Genomic DNA, 22757 nt, shown 5'->3' with positions numbered 1-22757 from the left:
ATGTGGCTCAGATCCTGTGTTGTTGTGTTGTGGCGTAAGCTGGTGGCTTCAGCTCTGATTTGACCCCTAGCCTGAGAACCTCCATATGCTGTAGGTGCGGCCCTAAAAAGACCAAAAAAAAAAAAAAAAAATTGTTGGGTGGAAGGACAGGGGGAGGCATGATATGACTTGGCAAGATCAACTGCCTAGTAGGTTGTAAAAGTATAAATAGAACCTGGGTATTTTCTCATTTGAAAATGCTGCAGAATCTGGAAATGTTAGCATGTACGAAGGGGGAGAAAATCTAATTTTGGTTCAGATAATTTTGTACCAGAAAATAAAATTCTAGAACCTAATATTAGGTTTTCAGGACAGAATTAGATTTGTGTATGGTCCATTGGTATCACACTTTCACACTTGCTAGTTCTGTAAGTGCTGTGTTCCCCTCCGGCTTCACGTGTTTTTAGCAGCAAATTCTTTTTCAAGAGTCACACACTGAGAAGGAAGCCCTCACTCCTCCTCTGTTTCAGAGTTAGAATGATCATGTATGTTCTTTCCTTTCCCTTACCTCCGAGGGTGGCGTGAGGGATGATGGGAATATTGCCATGTAAATCCAATATGCTAGAGGTATGCTTGCCGTTCTCTGTTTCACTTTATTGTCATATTCATAGCCTGGTAACCATTTTAGAGAGATGTTCTCCATCAGCTTCCCAGGGAAAAAACACGCTTATGACTAAGCCTCCCTTAGCTTTTACTCATTGGGCCTTGTGGTCCTCCTTTGGTGGGCATCATTGCAGGTGGGCAAGCAGGCACTGCTCCATCCTATGCTTTTCTAGTATTCACATATTTTAACTAAATAGGAGCATTTGCAACAGTATTATATTGTAGTATGTAATTAAAAGCAAGTTTTCCAAACCTTTTTATGTATAAGTAATTCTTTAATCATCCCTTTGAGGTTTGAAGTGGAGGGGTTATAACCCTAATTTTTAATCTTACTCATTTAAATTTCGGGACAACCATGGAAGAATTAACCTATTAGTAAACAGCTCAATTGCGTGTGAACCGAGTTTTTTTCTTTTTTCTAAAGCAAGCCTATTGAAATAGAGTGGATAGTTGTCTTTTGTGTCTGACAGGAAAGAAAAGGAACAACCAAAGTGGATTTTTTGAAGAAGATTGAGAAAGAAATCCAACAAAAATGGGATACCGAGAAAGTGTTTGAGGTCAATGCATCTAATTTAGAGAAGCAGACTAGGTGAGTAACAGTTTGTGAAGTTCTACATGTTGTGTTTGCAGAACCAGTGGGTGCAGAAACTGCTGTGTGGAAAGAGTAAGACAGACTGTATTTATAATGCCTGAAATTGGCTGAAGGAGGTGACTTCCACTTTCTGAATTTCAAATTACCATCCTCTTTTCTGTGAAAATTTTAAAGGATTTTTTTTAAAAAATATTTTTTGGAGTTTTTCTTCTGGTGTAGCAGCTTGAGGATCTGGTGTTGTCACTGCAGTGGCTCAGGTTGCTACTGGGGCGTGGGTTCAGTCCCTAGACTGGAAACGTTGACATGCTGTAGGCACGTCCAAAAACCTCAACTAGTATTTTTCATATTTAGACAGAGGTGGATGTTTAATCTTTTGAAGTTTTATCTTTAATGACAAAGGAAAATTATTGTTACTGAGATTCATATTATAGTGATAATTATCTCCAAGGCACAAAGTATAAATTTTGAAGGGTTTCTGTATTAGAAGATCTTATTTTGTAAAACTCTTGCCTAATGTTAAGAATCCTAGATAATAATGTAGACTGGTGGCTACAGTGCCAATTCAACCCCTAGCCTGGGAACTTCCATATGGCACAGGTGCGGCCCTAAAAAGATTAAAAAAAAAAAAAAAAAAAGATTTACAGATTATTGATACGTAATTGTAAATCAGTTATACTTTAATAAAAAAATACAAAAAATATATATATATCTAACTAATAAAAAAAGAACCATAGGTTAGAAGGCAGACCATAGATAATGATATGATGTTGGAGAAAAGCAAAAACAAAATAATTGCCATAATGTAATGCCATAATAAATATCTGCATCAATTATAAGTTGTATCTCAGTTTCAGCTATGTTAGAATGTAGAAAAATGTGCCTTTTAAGAGTCGGGGAAAGGAGTTCTCCTATGGCACAGCAGGTTAAGGATCCAGCGTTGTCACTGCAGTGGCTTGGGTGCTGCTGTGGGTGGGTTTGATCCCTGGCCCAGGAACTTCTACATGCTACAGGCTCAGCTGAAAAGGAAAGAGTTGAGGAAATAGATTGACAGCAATATATTGGTAATAGTAGCTAATATTGATCTCTTAATTATTCAGTATGCCAAGCCATTAGGAAATAGGCCCTTTTTGTTTTGTCCTCTGCTCTCCTCCCAAGACTGGAAATAGGAATTTAGTTAATTAGTTATTTCTGAACTCAAGGCATTTGGAAGTTCCTGGGGCAGGGATTGAATTTAAGCCACAGCTATGACCTACACCACAGCTGTGGCAATGCCTGATCCTTAATCCACTGTGCCAGGCTGGGAATCAAATGCGTGTCACCACAGAGATGATGTGGGATCTTGAACCTACTGCACCACAGCAGGAACTCCAGTTGCCGTATTTTAACATGCATGTTCTCATTTAATCCTTCCTTTCCTTGGCCGCACCTGCAGCATATGGAAGTTCCCTGGGTAGGGGTGGAATCGGAGCTGCAGCTACCGGCTTATACCACAGCCACGGCAACGCCAGATCCAAGCTATATATGCAACCTACACAGCAGCTTGTGGCAAGGCTGGATCCTTAACCCACTGAGCAAGGCCAGGGATGGGACCTGCATCCTCGTGGACACTACGTTGGGTTCTTAACCCACTGAACCACAGCAGGAACTCCTCATTTGATTTTCTTAATAAACTTTTAAGGTGACCAGTATTTTAATTCTTTTATTTTATTGATGGGAGTACTGAGATACAGAGAGATTAAGTAACCAGCCCAAGGTTGCATAGGTAGGAAATGACAGGGCTTGGACTTATCAGGACTTATTGATTCCAAAGTCTGTCCTTGTTGTTACTAAGCTGCATTCTAATGGAATTTTTTTTTTTTTTAAGAAAAAAGGAGTTTTCTCTAACTCAAAGTATATGATGTTATACTTTAAAGTATAATTTGAAGCTTCTATTTGGTTCTAGAACTTTGGTCAATTATAAGGTAATTTCAAGTAATTGAAAGTGAATTAGAAAGCTGTTTTGCTCAATGAAAGAAAATGAACTGAAGCAACTTAGAAATATAACTGAGTGAAAAAGGCAAATGGCAGAAATCTTTATGAATTAGACTTTTTTTAATAAAGTTCACTAGTTAGTGAAACTATGATACATTGTTTAAGGGCACAGATATAGGTGCAAACTATTCAGAAATGAGAGTATGACAGAAGTAAATTTCAAGGTAACGGTTATCTCTAGTGGGAGGGTGGAGGGGAGCACACAGGAAGCTTCAGTGAGTATGTAAGTTGGGTGATGTGTTTACAAGTGTTCATTTTATTCATACATGTCTTTTAGATACACTTGATTCATTAAAAAAAAGAATATAACAATACATTAAGTGGCTTTAAAAAAGTGCCTTTTTTTTTTTTTTTTTTTTCCCTTTAGGACCGCACCTGCAGCATATGGAGGTTCCCAGTCTAGGGATCGAATTGGAGCTGTAGCTGCCGGCTTACACCATAGCCACAGAAACGCAGGGTCCAAGCCTTGTTTTCAACTTAACACAACGCCAGATCCTTAAGTCACTGAGCAAGGCCAGGGATAGAACCTGCATCCTCATGGATGCTGGTCAGAGTTGCTTCTGGTGAGCCATGGTGGAAACTCCAAAAAAGTGCTGTTTAAGTGAATTTATGACATATAATGTAATTCTGAGAATGTTTTATCTGAGGGCCTTCAAATTGCTTAAAATGTATCTAATGAATGCATATCTCATTTAATCAGTAAAACATTAAATTAATCCATTTTCCTAAGAGTATTAGTATTACTCGTAGCATATCTTTTTTTTTTTTTTTTTTTTTGGTCTTTTTGCCTTTTCTAGGGCCATTCCCACAGCATATGGAGGTTCCTTCCCAGGCTAGGGGTCTGATCAGAGCTGTAGCTGCCGGCCTACACCACAGCCACAGCAATGCAGGATCCGAGCCGCGTCTGCAACCTACACCAAAGCTCATGGCAACGCCGGATCGTTAACCCACTGAGCAAGGGCAGGGACCGAACCCGCAACCTCATGGTTCCTAGTTGGATTCGTTAACCACTGAGCCACGACGGGAACTCCTTAGTATATCATTTTTACTCAGTATTTTAGCTTAAGGTAAATTTTCTACAGGGAAATTTAGTTCTTTAACAGCTGCCTGTAAGTATCTTGCTTTTTCTAAATCCAAAGTAAGTTTCAATTTTAGAGAGTTTTTAATTTCTGGATTTATAAATTTAATTTTCAGTGTCTTTTAAATAACTAAATTTTAAGTAATTTGTAGTAGAAGTTTCCACAACACCACCTTTAATTGTAAAAGGAACTTAACGTTTTCTTTTTTGTACTGTGTTTTTCACGTGACTGTTTTGCAGCAAGGACAAGTACTTTGTAACCTTCCCATATCCGTATATGAATGGGCGCCTTCACTTGGGACACACGTTTTCTTTATCTAAATGTGAGGTAAATCTTCCTCTGTGTCTAATGTAATGGGATGGGGGGTCCTAAATAAGTAGTATGCTGAAGAAAATGGTATCTATGGAATTTACTTCCTATTAAGGAATTTAAACATCCCTTAATTTTAAGCATAATTTTTATATTTAAGTAATTTAATTTCTATATTTTCATGTGCTGTATGTATATGTGTGCAGGGGTCTGGGTATGTATACATGTTCATAAGTAATTCCTAGATGAGTGGAAAGACAAAAAGGGATAGTGTGCTAGAATTTTGGAATGATTATAAATCTAACTGGTGTTCTAAAGAAGATGTGAGGAGGAGAGCGAAACTAATGAGATCTGTGAAAAGTCAGCCTTTTGTATTGCTTAGCCTTTAAACTTGTATTTGAAATTTAATTTCTTTCTGTAGTTTGCAGTAGGGTACCAGAGACTGAAAGGAAAAACTTGTCTGTATCCCTTCGGTTTACACTGTACTGGAATGCCTATTAAGGTAAGATGGCTTTGGGGGTTGCTGTCTACTCTTTTTAGCTTAGAGCAAGTGGTAATATCCAATTCAAGAGCTTGAAGTAGGGTTTTCACATACATGTGTTCTGTATTATGTTAAAGTGTCTTTTGAAATGAGTTGAATTTATTATGGTGAACCAAATTTTTAGAAAACATTTGAGTGAAGAAGTGTTTTAGTAGAGGGTGTACATTAAGGTCTAAGTGATATCTAAGTAATTTTGATATCTTTTGGTTACCTTATACATTCATGTAACTATTAACAAGCAAAATGGGCTCGTTTTATGCATTCATGACATATTTAGACTATTAGCATAAAAATGATAAACAGGCCTATCATATTTTGGTCATATTTGTAAATGTCTTAAGTTTGTCATAAACTTATATTAAAAATAATTTTCAATAAAGAATGGGCCAGAAAACTGGGGTTGAAAGAACTCCCTAAATCCTTAGGAATTGGGAAATTTAACTCTTATTTCTTTTTATTATCCAGTCTTCTACTTTGAAAAATGTCCAGCCTGTAAGAAAGGTAGTAGAATAGTAAGGTGAACACCCACGTACCCTTCACTTCAAGTTACCAAGTAGTAACATTTGCCACAGTTGCTTTAGTTCTGTCTCTCAGCATATAATAAATGCATGCCCGGGAGTTCCTGCTGTAGCACAGCAGAAACGAATCTGACTAGTATCCATGAGGTTGCAGGTTTGATCCCTAGCCTCGATCAGTAGGTCAGGGATCTGGTGTTGCTGTGAGCTGTGGCATAGGTTGCATACGCGCCTCAAATCTGGTGTTGCTGTGGCTGTGGTGTAGGCTGGCAGCTGTAGTTCCAATTCGACCTCTAGCCTAGGAACTTCCATATGCCTCGGGTGCCGCCCTAAAAATCAAAAAAAAAAAATAAATAAATAAAATAAATGCATGCCGATGAAAGATAATATAGGAAAAGGAATCTATATGTATCACTGGGTCACTTTGCTGTATAGCAGAAATTGGCATATTGTAAATCTACTATACTTTAATTTTTAAAAAGGTGAAAAAAAAATGGCATTCTTCCACATTGTCGCAGTCCCCTTAACCCCTCCGAGAAGTTGAACATTGACGTAATATTATCATTAACCCATAGTCAGATCTCTTTGGTTGTCCTAAAACGTCCTTTCTGACAGTTTTCCACTTCTGTTGCATTCGGTTACCACCAGTACTACTTTGGTGAGTGGAAACTTCCCACTGTATCACATCAAAAGGCATATAATGACAACTTGTCTCATTTTTGTGATGTTAAGTTAATACCTGTCAGATTTCTTCATTCTAAAAGTAATTTTTTTCTTTTTTAATTAAAAAGTAGTCTGTGGGATGATACTTTAAGAGCCTTTGAATATGTAGTTACCCAGTGGTTACCCAGTGGTTTCAGCATCCTTTGATGACCCTTGTCTTTCGTTATTGAATGCATGGTTGTAAAATAGTGCCTTTCTTGATGTCTCATTCTTCTCCTTTTTATTAACTGAAATTGTTCATAGAAGAGTCCCCTGGTTTAAAACATATAATTCTATATTTGTATTTTTCTCATACCTTTAGCATTGTCTGCTTGGTGTCATCTTTGTGACATGGACTCATTGTGGTACACTTGAAAAGAGCTGAGGTTGAAAGTGCAGGTTTATGCGTTAATTTTGCTGCTTACTAGTTTTATAACCTTGGATAAATCACTTTTATCATTTAATGTCTGTTTTCTGGCTTAATATCTATCCCGTCTCATAGCAGGCTTCTGATGATAACTAATATATGAGACAGTAATCTTTAAATTGAGAAAAGCAGTTATTAATGTTGTTATTCAAAATGAAAATACTAATATCTATCTTTATACTTCTTTTTTTTTTTTTTTTTTTTCTTTTGTCTTTTTGACATTTCTTGGGCCGCTCCCAAGGCACATGGAGGTTCCCAGGCTAGGGGTCTAATCGGAGCTGTAGCTACTGGCCTACACCAGAGCCACAGCAATGCGGGATTCCAGCCGCATCTGCAACCTACACCACAGCTCACGGCAACGCCGGATTGTTAACCCACTGAGCAAAGGCAGGGATCGAACCCGCAACCTCATGGTTCCTAGTCAGATTCGTTAACCACTGTGCCACGACGGGAACTCCTGTACTTCTAATGCCTAATGTATATAGTGTACTATATTGAGTAGTCTGGGTATTGAATTCAAGCGATTGCTGAGTAAATGGTGTGTATTAGTGAATTTTTAGATACATGATTTCTGTTATTTGAGTTTTCCCTAATTATCACTTATTATGAAAGTATAGATATATTGTAAAAAATTTCACTGTCAGTTTTAATTGGCCATACAAACAAAAACACTCGACTTGTTTGTACCTTGAATTTTGAAATCTATCGTTTCCCATGTTTTTTGTTATAGGCATGTGCTGATAAATTGAAAAGAGAAATAGAGCTTTATGGTTGCCCCCCGGATTTTCCAGATGAAGAAGAGGAAGAGGAAGAAATCAATGCTAAAACAGAAGATATAATACTTAAGGATAAAGCTAAAGGAAAAAAGGTTTGTTGGTTTGATGCTACTTATTTTGGTTGAAGTTTTATATTTGTAATTGTCTCGTTTATACTTACATTCCCAGTCCCAGCATGGTACTTGACACATAAAAAGTACTCAGTAATTTTTAGAAAGTAACACAAAATCATCTTTCTCATTTTTTCATTGCTTTTTTCTCCTTTTTTAGCTTTATTTTGAGATAATTTTAGACTTAGGAATTGCAAGATTATCTAGGTTTCCTTAGAATCCTCATTCAGCTACATCTTATGTAACCATATACAGTCCTCAAGACAAATCAGCATTCCATCAGTACTGTTTAAGAAACTAGAGACTTCATTTGGATTCACGAGTTTTTCCTTACTATCCTTATTTTGTTGCTAGATCCAATCCAAGATCCCACTTGGCATTTATTGTCGTATTTTCTTTATTTGCTGTGATCCTGGCTCTTTTGAAGAATTCTGGTCAGATAATGTATAGAATGTCCCTCAATTTTGGGGTTTGTCTACTGCTTTCTCATGAATAGATTGGGAGGTAAGGTGTCTTCAGTGTATCATACCAGGGAGTGTAAGACCTCAATATGTCTTATTACTGGGGATGGTAACCTTGATCGTTTGGTTCAGGTGGTGTCTGCCAGTTTTTTCTCCCATAAAGATTCCATTTTCTTCATTGTAATTCATACATATTCTGGGAGAAATACTTTTTTTTTTTTTTTTTGCTTTTTAGGGCCGCACTTGGGGCATATGGAAGTTCCCAGGCTAGGTGTCTAACCGGAGATACAGCTGCTGGCCTACACCACAGCAATGCAAGATCTGAGCTGCATCTGCGACCTACACCACAGCTCACCGCAGTGCCAGATCCTCAACCCACTGATCGAGACCAGGGATCAAACCCGCAACCCCATGGTTCCTAGTCGAATTCGTTTCTGCTGCACCATGATGGGAACTCCTAGGAGAGATACTTTGAGGCTCTGGAAATAATGTCTTACTTCTTTTAAAGTATTTGCTAAGTTTATGGAGTTCCCGTCATGGCTCAGTGGTTAACAAATCTGACTAGGAACCATGAGGTTTCAGGTTCCATTCCTGGCTTCGCTCAGTGGGTTGAGGATCCCATGTTGCTGTGAGCTGTGGTGTGGGCTGCGGGCGTGGCTTGGATCCCACATTGCTGTGGCTCTGACATAGGCTTGCAGCTATGGCTCTGATTAGACCCCTAGCCTGGGAATCTCCATATGACTAGGGAGCGGCCCTTAGAAAAAAAAAGGGAAAAAAGACAAAAAAAAAAAAAAAAAAAATTTGGTAAGTTTAGCCTTCATCAGTAGATCTTGCCTGCAACAGTTATTACTATTGTGTTCTACTGGTGATTTTCCATTTCCTTCCTTCCTTCTACGTTTATTATCTGGAATTCTTCTGAAAGGAAGAGTTGTCCTTTTTTTATATAATATTAGTGTGAGTTCATGGTCATTTATTTATTCTTTGGGTTATAATCCAATGCTGCTGGGTTTTTGTTGTTGCTCAAATTTTTCTAGCTGTGGCCATTGGGAGTCTTTTAAGTTGGCTGCTGTGTCCATCTGACAAGCCCTTATCTCGTCTTTTTCTTATTTCTTGCTTTCTTTTCTTTTGAGCACTTCCTCATTTTTTAGTGCTACAGAATGCTTCAGGCTCATTTTGTGTTTTTCTTGTTTTAGCCCTGGGATCAACCACTTTACCAGGGAGTCCTTTTGCTTTTTATTGAAAAATAGTATTCAGAAACTAAGCTCTAGAGTGCCAGGCTCTCTGTAGAAGGAGCAAGGAAATTTATGTGTGTATACTAACCCACTTACATGTATTTGTCTGTATTTATTTATCTCCCTATTTTTTATTTTAGAAGTGCATACTGATATCCCTGGCTCTGATTCAGCACCGTGGGGCTCATTTTGGCACTGTCCCTTTGCTTATTTGTGACTTTTTTCTCCAGTAGTGAGAAATCTGGGCTACTTAGAGTATCTCTGTTATTTGTTCAATTATCTACCAGTAGCTTCAAAATTACCAACCTGTATTCCTGAGAGAAATAGTTTTACCAACTAAAGTATAGTGTATAGTGCTTGTGTATAGGTCTTTTTTTTTTTTTTTTTTGGCTGTGCCTGTGGCATGTGGAAGTTCCCAGGTGAGGGATTGAACCTGCGCTGTAGCAGCGACCTGAGACGCTGCAGTGACTAAGTCACATTCTTATATGCTGCACCACAGGAGAACTTGTGTAGCTCTTTTTGTCTTTAGAATCTAGTCAACACACTGTTTTCCAAAGTTACTTCTAAATCTCCTTTCTTTTCCACTCCCTTTGTGTGTTTATATCACAGGGCTGCACCCTTGGCATATGGAGGTTCCCAAGCTGGGGGTCGATTTGGAGCTACAGCTGCCAGCCTGCACCACAGCCACAGCAACTCAGGATCTGAGACCCGTCTGCGACCTACACCACAGCTCATGGCAGTGCCGAATTGCCAACCCACTGAGAGAGGCCAGGGATCTAACTCACATTCTTTTTTTTTTTTTTTTGGTCTTTTTGCTATTTCTTGGGCCGCTCCCATGGCATATGGAGGTTCCCAGGCTAGGAGTCGAATCGGAGCGGTAGCCTCCGGCCTACGCCAGAGCCACAACAACGTGGGATCCGAGCCGAATCTGCAGCCTACACCACAGCTCACGGCAACGCCAGATCGTTAACCCACTGAGCAAGGGCAGGGACTGAACCCGCAACCTCATGGTTCCTAGTCGGATTCGTTAACCACTGCTCCATGACGGGAACTCCTAACTCACATTCTCAACCCACATCCTTATGGATGCCAGTCAGATTCATTTCCGCTGAGCCACGACGGGAACGCCACCGTATTTGTAATATAGTTAGATACATTTGTCACAGTCTGTATTTCATCCTGGGTTCCTCCAATATCCTGGTCAATTAAAAAAAATTTTTTTCCATGCAGTAAAATTCACTCTTTATAGTCTGTCATCATTTTGGTTTGACAAACTCACAGTCATGTTTCTACCACCACAATACCATACAGAGCTGTTTTCTTACCCTCTAAATTCCTTGTCCTGCCTTTTTACAGTTTTGTTCAAGTCCTTCTAATCCCTGGCACTTGATTGTCTTTATGATATTGGTAAATGTCGGAAAAGGAAGAAACTCTTGTTAGTGCTTATTCGTAACTAAAAAAGATGCATGTGGCACTAGAAAAAAAGGAAATAAAGGAGGTTTGGTGCTAAGGTCTTATCTTTGTGATGATAATTCTTTATGGTTCCATTCATTTAGTTATCTTCAGTTTCAGAATCTAGGTATTAGACTCTGTGGTTTGACAGACAAAATAGTATGTCCTTCAATATTCTGACATATCAACAGCATCATGTTGGAGTTAAAAAATTTTAAATAGGGGAGTTCCCGTCATGGCTCAGTGGTTAACGAATCTGACTAGGAACAATGAGGTTTCGGGTTCAACCCCTGGCCTCGCTCAGTGGGTTAAGGATATGGCGTTGCCATGATCTGTGGTGTAGGTCGAAGATGCGGCTTGGATCGCACGTTGCTGTGGCTGTGGCATAGGCCGTCAGCTATGGCTCCGTTTAGACCCCTAGCTTGGGAACCTCCATATGCCGCAGATGTGGACCTAGAAAATACAAAAAAAAAAAAAAAAAAATTCCAAATAGGTTTATTTTTATTTTGTTTTTATTTTATTTATTTATTTATTTATTTTTGTCTTGCTAGGCCGCTCCCGCGGCATATGGAGGTTCCTAGGCCAGGGGTCCTGTCATAGCTGCATCCACCAGCCTGTGCCCAGAGCCACAGCAACGCGGGATCCGAGCCACATCTGCAACCTACACCACAGCTCACAGCAATGCCGGATCGTTAACCCACTGAGCAAGGGCAGGGACCGAACCCGCAACCTCATGGTTCCTAGTCGGATTCGTTAACCACTGCGCCACAAGGGGAAGTCCCCAAATAGGTTTATTTACTTAAAATTATTATGGTCCTAGAATTTGTTAACCGGTTGTTGGTTGTTCTTTGATGGAGTTTGGTTTTGCTGATGATTTTCAGAGTAAAGCTTCTGCTAAAACTGGATCTTCGAAATACCAGTGGGACATTATGAAATCCCTTGGTCTGTCTGATGAAGAGATCGTCAAATTTTCTGAAGCAGAACATTGGCTCGAGTATTTCCCACCACTGGCTATCCAGGATCTGAAGAGAATGGGTTTGAAGGTATGCCCATCACCCCATAGTTGAAGAAAATAGGAAAAACACATTTATATTTGTGTGATTGTATGAGATTTGGACATCTTAATTTAGAAATAATGTATTCCACCGATACTCCACTCATGTCTTGTTACTGTTATTGTCAGATTAGAACCAAATGGGACCTCGGTGTAAGCAGTGAAGTACTTTCAGAGTTGTTGGTTTGGGCTGTATAAATATATATATATGTATTTTTTTTTTGCTTTTTGGGCCACATCCATGGCATACAGTGGTTCCCAGGCTAGGGGTCCAATTGAAGCTGCAGCTGCCGGCCTACCCCACAGCCACAGCAACATCAGAACCAAGCTGAGTCTGACCTGCACCATAGGTCATGGCAACGCTGGATCCTTAACCTAGTGAGCGAGGCCAGGGATCGAACCCGAAACCTCATGGTTCCTAGTCAGATTCATTTCCGCTGTGCCACGATGGGAACGCGTAATTCCTGTATCTTTAATATATAAATGTGTGTATTTAAAAAAACCTATGCATTAAGCACAAAGTAATGTATCCGTTGTGATAAATAACTAATAGATGGAACTTGAAAATTTTTGGTTTGCTTTTGATATTTGATGTAATTCTAAATTGGAAAATCTAAGGGGGAAGAGTAAGTAATTGATACGTGGGAATTCTCATGCATAGAGACTATGGACTGCTCAAAAACTACCTTTTCCTTTCTCCTTCTGTAGGTAGACTGGCGGCGTTCCTTCATCACGACTGACGTTAATCCTTACTATGATTCATTTGTTAGGTGGCAGTTTTTAACATTAAGAGAAAGAAACAAAATTAAATTTGGGAAACGGTGAGTCTCTTGTTCTTTGATCTAATAAAGGAAAAATCGTGTAATTCCTGCACTGTAATTGTGTGCCCCATAGCTTATTTTCTTCCATTATACTTTCTTTTTTTGGCCTCTTGTTTTCTTTGTTTTCCTTTTTGTCTTGCCCATGTCTTAATTTCTCTGAGCTACTTAGTATTTGTGACAGATAGAACCAGGGAGAACACGGGTGTTAGCTTTTTTTGGTTTCACTAAAGACTCTCGTAAGAATTCTAACCAACAGGAAAATTGTTTCATTTGTGCGTGTGAAAAAAATTTTTTTTTTAAATGCTTTGCTCTGTAAATTGTTCCATAAGGTTCTTCTTTAACGATATGGATTCATTAAGAGTTATTTGCATTTCCAGGGAGTTGCCATTGTGGCTCAGTGGTAGCAAATCTGACTAGTATCCATGATGAGGCAGGTTCCATCCCTGGCCTCACTCAATGGGTTAAGAATCCAGCATTTCCGTGAGCTGTGGTGTGGGTTACAGACGAGGCTTGGATTGGGTGTGGCTGTGGTGTAGGCCAGCAGCTACAGCATTGATTCTACCCCTAGCTGGGGAACTTCTGTATGCTGTGAGTGCAATCCTAAAAAGACAAAGAAATAATAAAAATCTATTCACATTTCCAAAGTGAATACGTATTTTATAATCTTTTGTTTCATACTACAAAGCCAAGATCCGTGAATCTTTTTCATTGGTATTACCTTTGATGAAGGCAGAAAACTTTCGTTAAATAACTGTTGTCGGTAGAACTCCCTATAAAAGCATAAAAATGACGTAGACCTTTGCTCAGAGGTTTTAGTTAGAAGAAATACTGTTGGATGTTAGGAGCAATACTGGCAAATATGTTAGGGTAAAACTTTTATGTTTTTTTTTTTTTTTTTGTCTTTTTGCCATTTCTTGGGCCGCTCCCGCAGCATATGGAGGTTCCCAGGCTAGGGGTCGAATCGGAGCTGTAGCCACCAGCCTACGCCAGAGCCACAGCAACGCGGGATTCGAGCCACGTCTGCAACCTACACCACAGCTCACGGCAACGCTGGATCGTTAACCCACTGAGCAAGGGCAGGAACCGAACCCACAACCTCATGGTTCCTAGTGGGATTCGTTAACCACTGCGCCACGAGGGGAACTCCCCAAAACTTTTATATTATAATATTGTTTGTGGATTTCCTGTCATGGCTTGGTGATAACGAAGCCAACTAGTATTCATGAGGACATGGGTTTGATCCCTGGTCTTGCTCAGTGTGTTAAGGATCTGGCATTGCTGTGAGCTGTGGTGTAGGTCAAAGACGTGGCTTGGATCTGGCGTTGCTGTGGCTGTGGCGTAGGATGGCAGCTGCAACTCCGATTCAACCCCTAGCCTGGGAACTTAAATATGCCATGAGTATGACCCTAAGATGACCAAAAATATATATATATTGTTTGTCACTTATTTGTTTTTAGGTACACTATTTATTCTCCAAAAGATGGACAGCCTTGTATGGATCATGACAGACAAACTGGAGAGGTAATTATTTGTGTAATTTTTTTTTTTTTTTTTTTGGTCTTTTGTCTTTTTCAGGGTCGCACCCGTGGCACATGGAGGTCCTCAGGCTGGGGGTCAAATCGGAGCTATAGCTGCTGGCCAATGCCAGAGCCACAGCAACGCCAGATCTGGGCTGTATCTGTGACCTACACCATAGCTCATGGCAATGCTGGATCCTTAACCCCCTGAGTGAGGCAAGGGATCAAACCCACAACCTCATGGTTCCTAGTTGGATTCATTTCCACTGTGCCAGGATGGGAACTCCATTTGTGTGATAATTCTTTATAGGGTCATAGAGTTTAAGAAGTGGGTCAGAAACTTAAAAATGACTTTATTGTGGTACTGAGGTGTATAGTCATGATGCTCTGGTGGCTGTGAGGAGGGAGGCAGAATATCGTCATAGGTACCTGTGTCTTGTCTGGGACCTTTCTACTACGTGGGGGGGCAGGGGCGTTAGGTAGGTTCAGCTACAGCAGCTTCTGTTAGGAACTTCTTGGAAGTTCCTCTGTGGCTCAGTGGATCGAGGATTTGGCATTGATGTAGCTGGCGCAGGTTCAGTCCCTGGCCCAGGAACTTCTGTGTGCCGAGAGCATGGCCAAAAAAAAAAAAAAAAAAAAACCTATTCTTGAGCCTCATCCCAAAATTGCTGAATCAGAAGCTCAGGTGGGGCCTAGGATTAGGTCTTTTAATGTGTTTTTTTGTCTTTTTTAGAGCATGACCTTTGGCAAATGGAAGTTCCCAGGCCAGGGGTTGAATGGGAGCTGTAGCTGCCGGCCTACACGACAGCCACAGCAACACAAGATTCTTAACCCACTGAGCGAGGCCAGGGATCGAACTGTGTCCTCATGGATACTAGTCGGGTTCATTACTGCTGAGCCACAGTGGGAACTCCCTTTACTGTGTTCTTAATGTGATTCACACGGCTGCTAATGTTTGAGAAGCCCTGCGTGAGGAATGCACTGCTCTGAAAGGAGAGCATGGGGACGGGCAGTGAGATAGGTAGTTAAATGGTATGCGCAGATTCTGTTTATACTTGCTTTGGTCATGTGCCCACTTACTGCCAGAGTACTTCTCGCATGTGTGGCATCAGCTCACTCTGCGTTCCTGCAGGACATGTTAATACTTGAGTGAAGCAAGAGTAAGTCGTGTGCCTAAAGCCTTGGCACAGTAGATCAACAGCAGTGCCAGGACCTGAACTTTGGGGTCCCCACGAACGCATCATTCTTTGTTACCACCTCTGAATACATTTGTAAGTCTAGCCACGCCTTTCCAAAATCAGCCTTCAGTTATGATGTAACTTACCTGATAGGAGTGAGTTGGTCAAAATTTCGAAAGATTTGAGAGACTTCAGAAGGCCCAGTTTCCTGTTTTTTGTTTGTTTGTTTGGTTGGGTTTTTTTGTCTTTTTGTCTTTTTAGGGCCACACTCGCAGCATATGGAGATTCCCAGGCTAGGGATCCAACCGGAGCTGTAGCCACCAGCCTATACTAGAGCCACAGCAGCTCGGGATCCGAGCCACATCTGTGACCGACACCACAGCTCACGGCAGTGCCGGATCCTTAACCCACTGAGCTAGGCCAGGTTTCTAGTCCGGTTCGCTAACCGCTTAGCCACAGTGGGAACTCCATGACTGTATTAAGCTTTAGGGTAATCAGTGGTAACAATATCCTAAATTTCAGTAACACGTCATAGTTTTTCAAAGCACTTTCCTGTCATTATCTTATGTGTTCCTCAGCACAGTCCCGAGTGTGCCTGGCATAGTTGTTTTGCAAGGAGGCAATGAAGGCTCAGAGCGATTGTGACTCCTTGGTTCCAGGGTCCAAGCTAGGTTTTTGAATCTATATCATTTGACCTCTTGTTCAGTGTGTGTCTGTGATGACTGCTCATGTTGTCTTCTGACTCCCATTTTGGCTGATTAATCCAAGTCACTTCTCTTTTTTTTTTCCTGTTCTTCCCTCTCAGCGGTGTCCTTAGCAAACCTTACTCAGCACACTCTGGGCCTCCTTGGCCAGTTCTCGTCTAGTGTGAGGCGGGATGGTGGTCTCTGACGTCACTTCTTTCACAGTAGGCTTCCATGTGGCCAGCACGCAACTGGCCGTCTCTTCATTGGAAGAAAGAATTCTAATGATGCAAGAATCCACCTTAGAAATTTGAATCAAATCTCTCACATGGATTTGCAGGTTTAATTCAAGTCCTTTTTCCCCATTTAAAATTTTTTTGGCTGCACTATTGGCATGTGGAAGCTCCTGGTCTAGGGATTGAACCCTCAACAGCAGAAACTTGAGCCACTGCAGTGACAACATCAAATCCTTAACTCACTGCCCTACAAGAGCACTCTCCCCTTTAAATTTTTGTTTATTTTTTTAGGGTGTTGGACCTCAGGAATATACCTTAATCAAGTTGAAAGTGCTTGAGCCATACCCATGCAAATTAAGGTAAGTTTGCTGAAGAATTGTTGCTTCATCTTTTTGAAATATCATATGGTTGTGATAGAGTCAGCAACATTTTTTTTGCATAAACATGTATTTTTTTCTTCTTAGTGGCTTGAAAGGGAAAAATGTCTTCTTGGTAGCTGCCACTCTCAGACCTGAGACTATGTTTGGACAGACGAACTGTTGGGTTCACCCTGAGATTAAGTACATTGGATTTGAGACAGTGAATGGTGATATCTTCATCTGCACCCCAAGAGCTGCGAGGAATATGTCCTATCAGGGCTTCACCAAGGACAACGGGGTGGTGCCTGTCGTTAAGGAGTTGATGGGAGAGGTGAGTTGGGTAGCAGACTTTTAATCTTGGTGCACAAATTTCGAGGGCAACGGGAGTTCCTGCTGTGGCATAGTGGCATCGGCAGTGTCTCTGCAGCACCAGGATGCAGGTTCCATCCTTGGCCGGTGCTGTGGCTTAAAGGGTCCGTTGTTGCCACAGGCTTAGATCTGATACTTGACCTGGGAACTCCCTATCTGTGGGGTGGCCAAAAAGAGGAAAAAAAAATGTCAGCAATGAAGCTCGAGAGAATATTTAAAGAACTTTTAAATTGGGATGTACATGCAGTCAGATGTGGAAGTCTTAAGTGTCTATTTTGGTGTGTTTTCACATCCTTATATACTCATGTGAGTACCACCCAGTCAAGGTCTGGAACAGTTCCCACACTCCAGAAGGGGCTCCCCTGTGTGTTTCACATGAGTACTCAGCGGGCTCCTGAAAAGGTAACAACTGCTGTGACTTTGTCACTAGGGATTAGTTGCTGTTCTTCACCTTACACAATGGAATTTTATACTCTGTACCCTTTTGTTTCCACCTTCTTTGGCTCAACATGATGACTGTGAGATTCACACATGTGTGTAGGAGTAGTTTGTCATCATCGCTGTTTTTTAGGGCCAAACCCACGGCATGTGGAAGTTCCCAGGCTAGGGGTTGAATCAGAGCTGCAGCTGCCAGCCTACACCGCAGCCACAGCAACGTGGGATCCGAGGCTCGTCTGTGACCTACACCGTAGCTCACAGCAACACTGGATCCTTAACTCACTGACCAGGGCCAGGGGTCAAACTTGCGTCCTCATGGATACTAGTCAGGTTCGTTACCACTGAGCCGCAACGGGAACTGCAGTTGTTTTTGTTTTTCTTTTAATTGATGAGGAGTATTCATTGTGTGAGGTTGAAAAATACGAGATTTAATAGCTGCAGCAGACACTATATTACTTGTTAAGTGTGATTACCTGCATTCCTGGTGTAGAATTGCAGCTGCTTTTTTTCTGAAAAGAAAGTCATAGTTGATCTTAACTAAATCTAGATGGTTACAAAGCTCTTAGAGTTTATTTACTTACTAGTATTTTTGAGTATGTTTTATTCCCTTTGGTACATACTGATTTTTGGTATCATAATAATCTTTTAAAAGAAAAAAATGAGTAGAATACCATCACAATTCATTTTTTTTTTTTTTAATGGCTACACCTGCAGCATATGGAAGTTCCTGGGCTAGGGATTGAATCAGAGCTGAAGCTGCACCTTACGCCACAGCCATGGCAACAACAAATCTGAGCTGCATCTGAGACCTGCGTCATAGCTCATGGCAATGCTGGATCCTTAACCCACTGAGCCAGGCCAGGGATTGAACCCACATCCTCACAGAGACAGTGTTGGGTCCTCAACCTGCTGGAGCACAGCAGGAGCTCCTCAGTTCTCCTTTTGAATTGGACTTCCATTTCTTACTTAGTTGGTAAACTTATTTCTTTATTTTTGGCCACACCTATGGCATGTGCATATACCTGGGCCAGGGATTGAACCTGCCCCACAGCTGTAACCAGAGCCACAGCAATGACGGCAGTGGATCTCTACCCCGCTGAGATACGTGGGGACTCCTGTAAACTTTTATTTTGACTGGATTGTTAAATATTCATAAGTCTCAAAATTCAAAAGACAAAAGGATATACAAAATACACCCAGTAACTCAATTCTCCCTTGCTAGGCAGTCAGTAAAATCACTGTCCTGTGTATCCTTCTAGGAGTATTTCATGTTTATACAAACAAATGTATAAGTGTATATTCCTTTGCCTTCTTTTTCACACGCACACAGAGCTACATATACGTTACTACATTGTTCTGTGTTTTGCTTTCTTTTTTACTTAACTGTGTCTTGGTAATCATTTTATCACCACCTAAACATCTTCCTTGTTCTTAGTTTTTACTGTTACACAGGGTTCTGTTGTTTGGCTCTGCCACAAGTTATTTAACGATTCTCTATAATGCACATTTGAATTGCTTGTTTTTTTTTATAAGCATCGCTGCCACATCTCATTAGTTCCTGAGTTCTGTCTGAGAATAGGATTAATGACACAAATTTTTTCCTGTTCCTTTTTTTGTTTTTTTTTTTTTTGCCTTTTCTGGGGCCGCTCCCTCGGCATATGGAGGTTCCCAGACTAGGGGTCGAATCGGAGCTGCAGCTGCCAGCCTACACCAGAGCTGCAGCAATGTGGGATCTGAGCCACATCTGTGACCTACACCACAGCTCACGGCAACGCGGGATCCTTGACCACTGAGCAAGGCTAGGGACTGAACCTGCAACCTCCTGGTTCCTAGTCAGATTCGTTAACCACTGGGCCACAACGGGAACTCCTTTTTCCTGTTCTTAAATACAGTCTCTTTCCATGTTAATTTGGGCAGATTCTGGAGTGAAGAAAATTGGCAGAGTATAAATGAAAAAAGATAGTTCTCAGTCTTTAAGATTGTACTGATATTTAGCCTTTAACATATGAGTATAAATTTTGTAAAAACAGATTATCAGTGAAGTGGCTGGGTATTCATTGTGTGGAATTAAAAAATGCACTCCTTAGCTAAAATAAACAGCTGCAAGCTGCTGATGCATGAGAATATGGGTTCAGTATTGTCAGATACCAGCTCTTACGATTTTTTAAAGAGAAGCTAGATACATTTTTTTTTTTCTTTTGCTATTTTGAGGCCGCACCCGCAGCATATGGAGGTTCCCAAGCAAGGCCTCAAATTGGAGCTACAGCTTTCAGCCTACACAGCCACAGCAATGTCAGATCCAAGCCCCATTTAGACCCACACCACAGCTCACGGCAACGCTGGATCCATGACCTACTGAGTGAGGCCAGGGATTGAACCCGTGTCCTCATGGATCCTAGTCAGGTTTGTTAACCACTGAGCCATGAAGGGAACTCCTAGATGCGTCTGTGTATTTCAGTTGTTGGTATCTCATATTTTATTAAGTGATTTTTCTATCATTTAAAGTTTTAGTTGTTTCAGGTTTTGCTAATGTAGTTAATACAGCTTTGGGCAGATTCTCAAAAAATAATTTTTTTTCCTTTCTGGAAAATTCGTAAGATTGGACTGCTGGGTCCCAGTCGTGTGAATATTTGTGTGTCTCTTGCTGTGGATTCCTATATTGTTTTCCTAATGGAGTACAACGTTAAAAGCAGTGTATTAGTGGGTGTTCCCCCTGTGATACAGTGGGTTAAGAATGTGACTATAGGGCCTCAGGTCACTGAGGAGGCTTGAGTTTGATCCCCAACCTGGTGCAGTGTGTTAAAGGACCCTGCATTGCTACAGCTGGGGTGTAGGTCGCACCCGTGGCTCAGATTCAATTCTTGGCCCTGGAATATCCATATGCTTTGGGTTCAGCCTATTAGTGTACTAATTTCCTCACAAGATTTGGGTATTAGAATTGTTTTAAAATTTCTTTTAGTCTAGTAGGTATAAAAGAATGAGTTGTTTTGCTTTTTTTAAGATTTTTTTGCTTTTTAGGGCTGAATGTGTGGCATATGGAAGTTCCCAGGCTAGGGGTCCAATCAGAGCTCCAGCTGCTGGCCAACACCACAGCTGCAACATTGAGGGATCCAAGCCACATGTGCGACCTACCCCACAGCTCACAGCAATTCCAGATCCCCAGCCCACTGAGCGAGGCTGGGGATTGAATCTGCATCCTCATGGTTACTAGTCTGATTGTTTCCGCCGCATCACAACAGGAACTCTGAGTTGTTTTACTTTATGTATTTTCTTTCTTTCTATCTATCTATCTATCTGTCTACCTACCTACCTATCTATTTATTTATTTTTTAGAACTGAACCCATGGCATATGGAAGTTCCCAGGCTAGGGGTAGAATCAGAGCTGTAGCCACTGGCCTACACCACAGCCACGGCAACATGGGATCCGAGCCACGTCAGCAACCTACACCGCAGCTCATGGCAACACTGGGTCCTTAACTCCACTCAGCAAGGCCAGGGATCAAACCCTCGTCCTCCTGGATATTAGTTTGAGCCACGATGGAAACTCCACCACTGTTTTAAATTTTAATAATTAGAATGTTATTTCCTATTTTATGCCGATCTTTTTCTTACATAGGAAATTCTTGGGGCATCACTTTCTGCACCTTTAACGTCTTATAAGGTGATCTATGTTCTCCCAATGCTCACTATCAAGGAGGATAAAGGTAAAGAGTTTGTTTCTTTCTAGAAATTCTTTGGTTGGAAACATATTCTAGTTGTATTAGTTAATTCCACACTTTCTTTTATAAGGGACTGGTGTGGTCACGAGTGTTCCTTCTGACTCCCCTGATGATTTCGCTGCCTTCAGAGACTTGAAGAAAAAGCAGGTGAGGATCTGTGTTTCATGTTCCTCATCTCCGTGGTTAGCAGATGAGTCCAGCTGACTGTTGGATTAGGCTAAGTCTGTGTGCGCATCTGTGAAGTGCTGGGCTTCACCTGTTTCTTGATGTTTGCATGTTTTCCTGTGGTTTGAATTTTAAATGTAATATTTCATAGAATCTTTTTTTAAGCATTTTTTTACAGCAATTTTAGGTTCATAATTAAATTGAAAGGGAGGAAAGTACAGAGATTTCCTATATGCCTCTTGCTTCAACACAGGCATAGCCTCCCCATCATCAGCATCACTCACCAGCGTGGTACACTTTTTACCAAAGATGAGCTTGCGTTGACACATTATAACCACCCAAAGTCCATAGTTTACCTTAGGGCTCACTCTTGGTGGGTTGTACATCCTCTGGGGTTTGGACACACGTATAGTGACATGTATTTATCAGTATAACAGACAGAGTATTTTCACTGCCTTTTACTCTTTTCAGCTCTCCTCCTTCCAACCGCTGGCAATCACTGATCTTTTTAATTGTCACCATAGTTTTACTTTCTCAGGAAGTCATAGAATTGGAACTATATAGTATGTAGATTTTTTTAGATAGACTTCTTTCAATTAGCAATATGCATTTAAGGTTTCCCAGGTTTTTTCATAGCTTTATAGCTTATTTCTTTTTTCTTTTTTTTTCTTTTTTCTTTTTGTCCTTTTAGGGCTGTATTCATGGCGTATGGAGGTTCCCAGGCTAGGGGACTGTAGGGAGCTACAGATGCCAGTCTGCGCCAGAGCCACAGGAACGCCAAATCTGAGCTACGTTTGCTATACCACAGCTCACGGCAACGCCAGATCGTTAGCCACTGAAGGAGGCCAGGGATCAAACCTGCAACCTCATGGTTCCTAGTTGGAAACTTGTATGGCTTATTTCTTTTTAGCACTGAGTAGTATTCTGTTTGGATGCACACAGTTTGTTTATTCATTCACCTACTGGAGAACATATTGGTTGGTAACAAGTGTTGGCAGTGATGAGTAAAGCTGCTATAAACATCCATATGCAGAATTTTGTGTGGCAACTCTTGTGTCAATACCAGTGAGTGTGATTACTGGATCATATGGTAAGACTGTGTGTAGTTTTGTTAGAAACCACCAAACTGTCTTCAAAGTGGCCGAATTGTTTTGCATTCCCACCTGCACTGTTTGAGAGTTCCTACTGCTTCCCATCCTTGTCAGCATTTGGTGTTGTCATTGTTCTGGATTTTGACCATTGTAATTGGGGTATAGTGACATCTCATTTTATTTTCCATTTCCCTGATGACAGATGTTGTGGAGCATCTTTTCATATGCTTCTTTTCCATGATGTGTCTCTTCTTTGG

The 22757-nt window shown here is 40.9% G+C and overlaps 1 protein-coding gene across 3 annotated transcripts in view; it reads left to right on the top strand.

Moving 5' to 3' along the window:
• Window positions 1–22757, top strand: part of LARS1 (leucyl-tRNA synthetase 1) — a 73466-nt gene that overhangs the window by 7148 nt on the left and 43561 nt on the right. For 2 of the 3 annotated variants that reach the window (XM_021084961.2, XM_085014919.1), the window contains exons 2-12: window positions 1113–1231; window positions 4584–4671; window positions 5075–5155; window positions 7569–7706; window positions 11751–11912; window positions 12632–12744; window positions 14202–14265; window positions 16650–16717; window positions 16823–17048; window positions 21142–21229; window positions 21315–21391. In XM_021084961.2, coding sequence (XP_020940620.2) covers window positions 1113–1231; window positions 4584–4671; window positions 5075–5155; window positions 7569–7706; window positions 11751–11912; window positions 12632–12744; window positions 14202–14265; window positions 16650–16717; window positions 16823–17048; window positions 21142–21229; window positions 21315–21391 — 1224 coding nt within the window. Of the gene's footprint in view, window positions 1–1092; window positions 1232–4583; window positions 4672–5074; window positions 5156–7568; window positions 7707–11750; window positions 11913–12631; window positions 12745–14201; window positions 14266–16649; window positions 16718–16822; window positions 17049–21141; window positions 21230–21314; window positions 21392–22757 lie in introns of all 3 variants that reach the window. The other variant, XM_085014920.1, reaches the window with a different exon arrangement.

The sequence above is a fragment of the Sus scrofa genome, chromosome 2 (genome assembly GCF_054392235.1).
Source record: "Sus scrofa isolate SSC_HxYL_T2T_F1_AM1 chromosome 2, Sscrofa_HxYL_maternal_Yorkshire_Landrace_v2.0, whole genome shotgun sequence".
In the NCBI taxonomy this organism is placed as follows: Eukaryota; Metazoa; Chordata; class Mammalia; order Artiodactyla; family Suidae; genus Sus; species Sus scrofa.
Note: the sequence above shows the minus strand (reverse complement) of the source record. Positions and strands in the feature narration are given on the sequence as shown.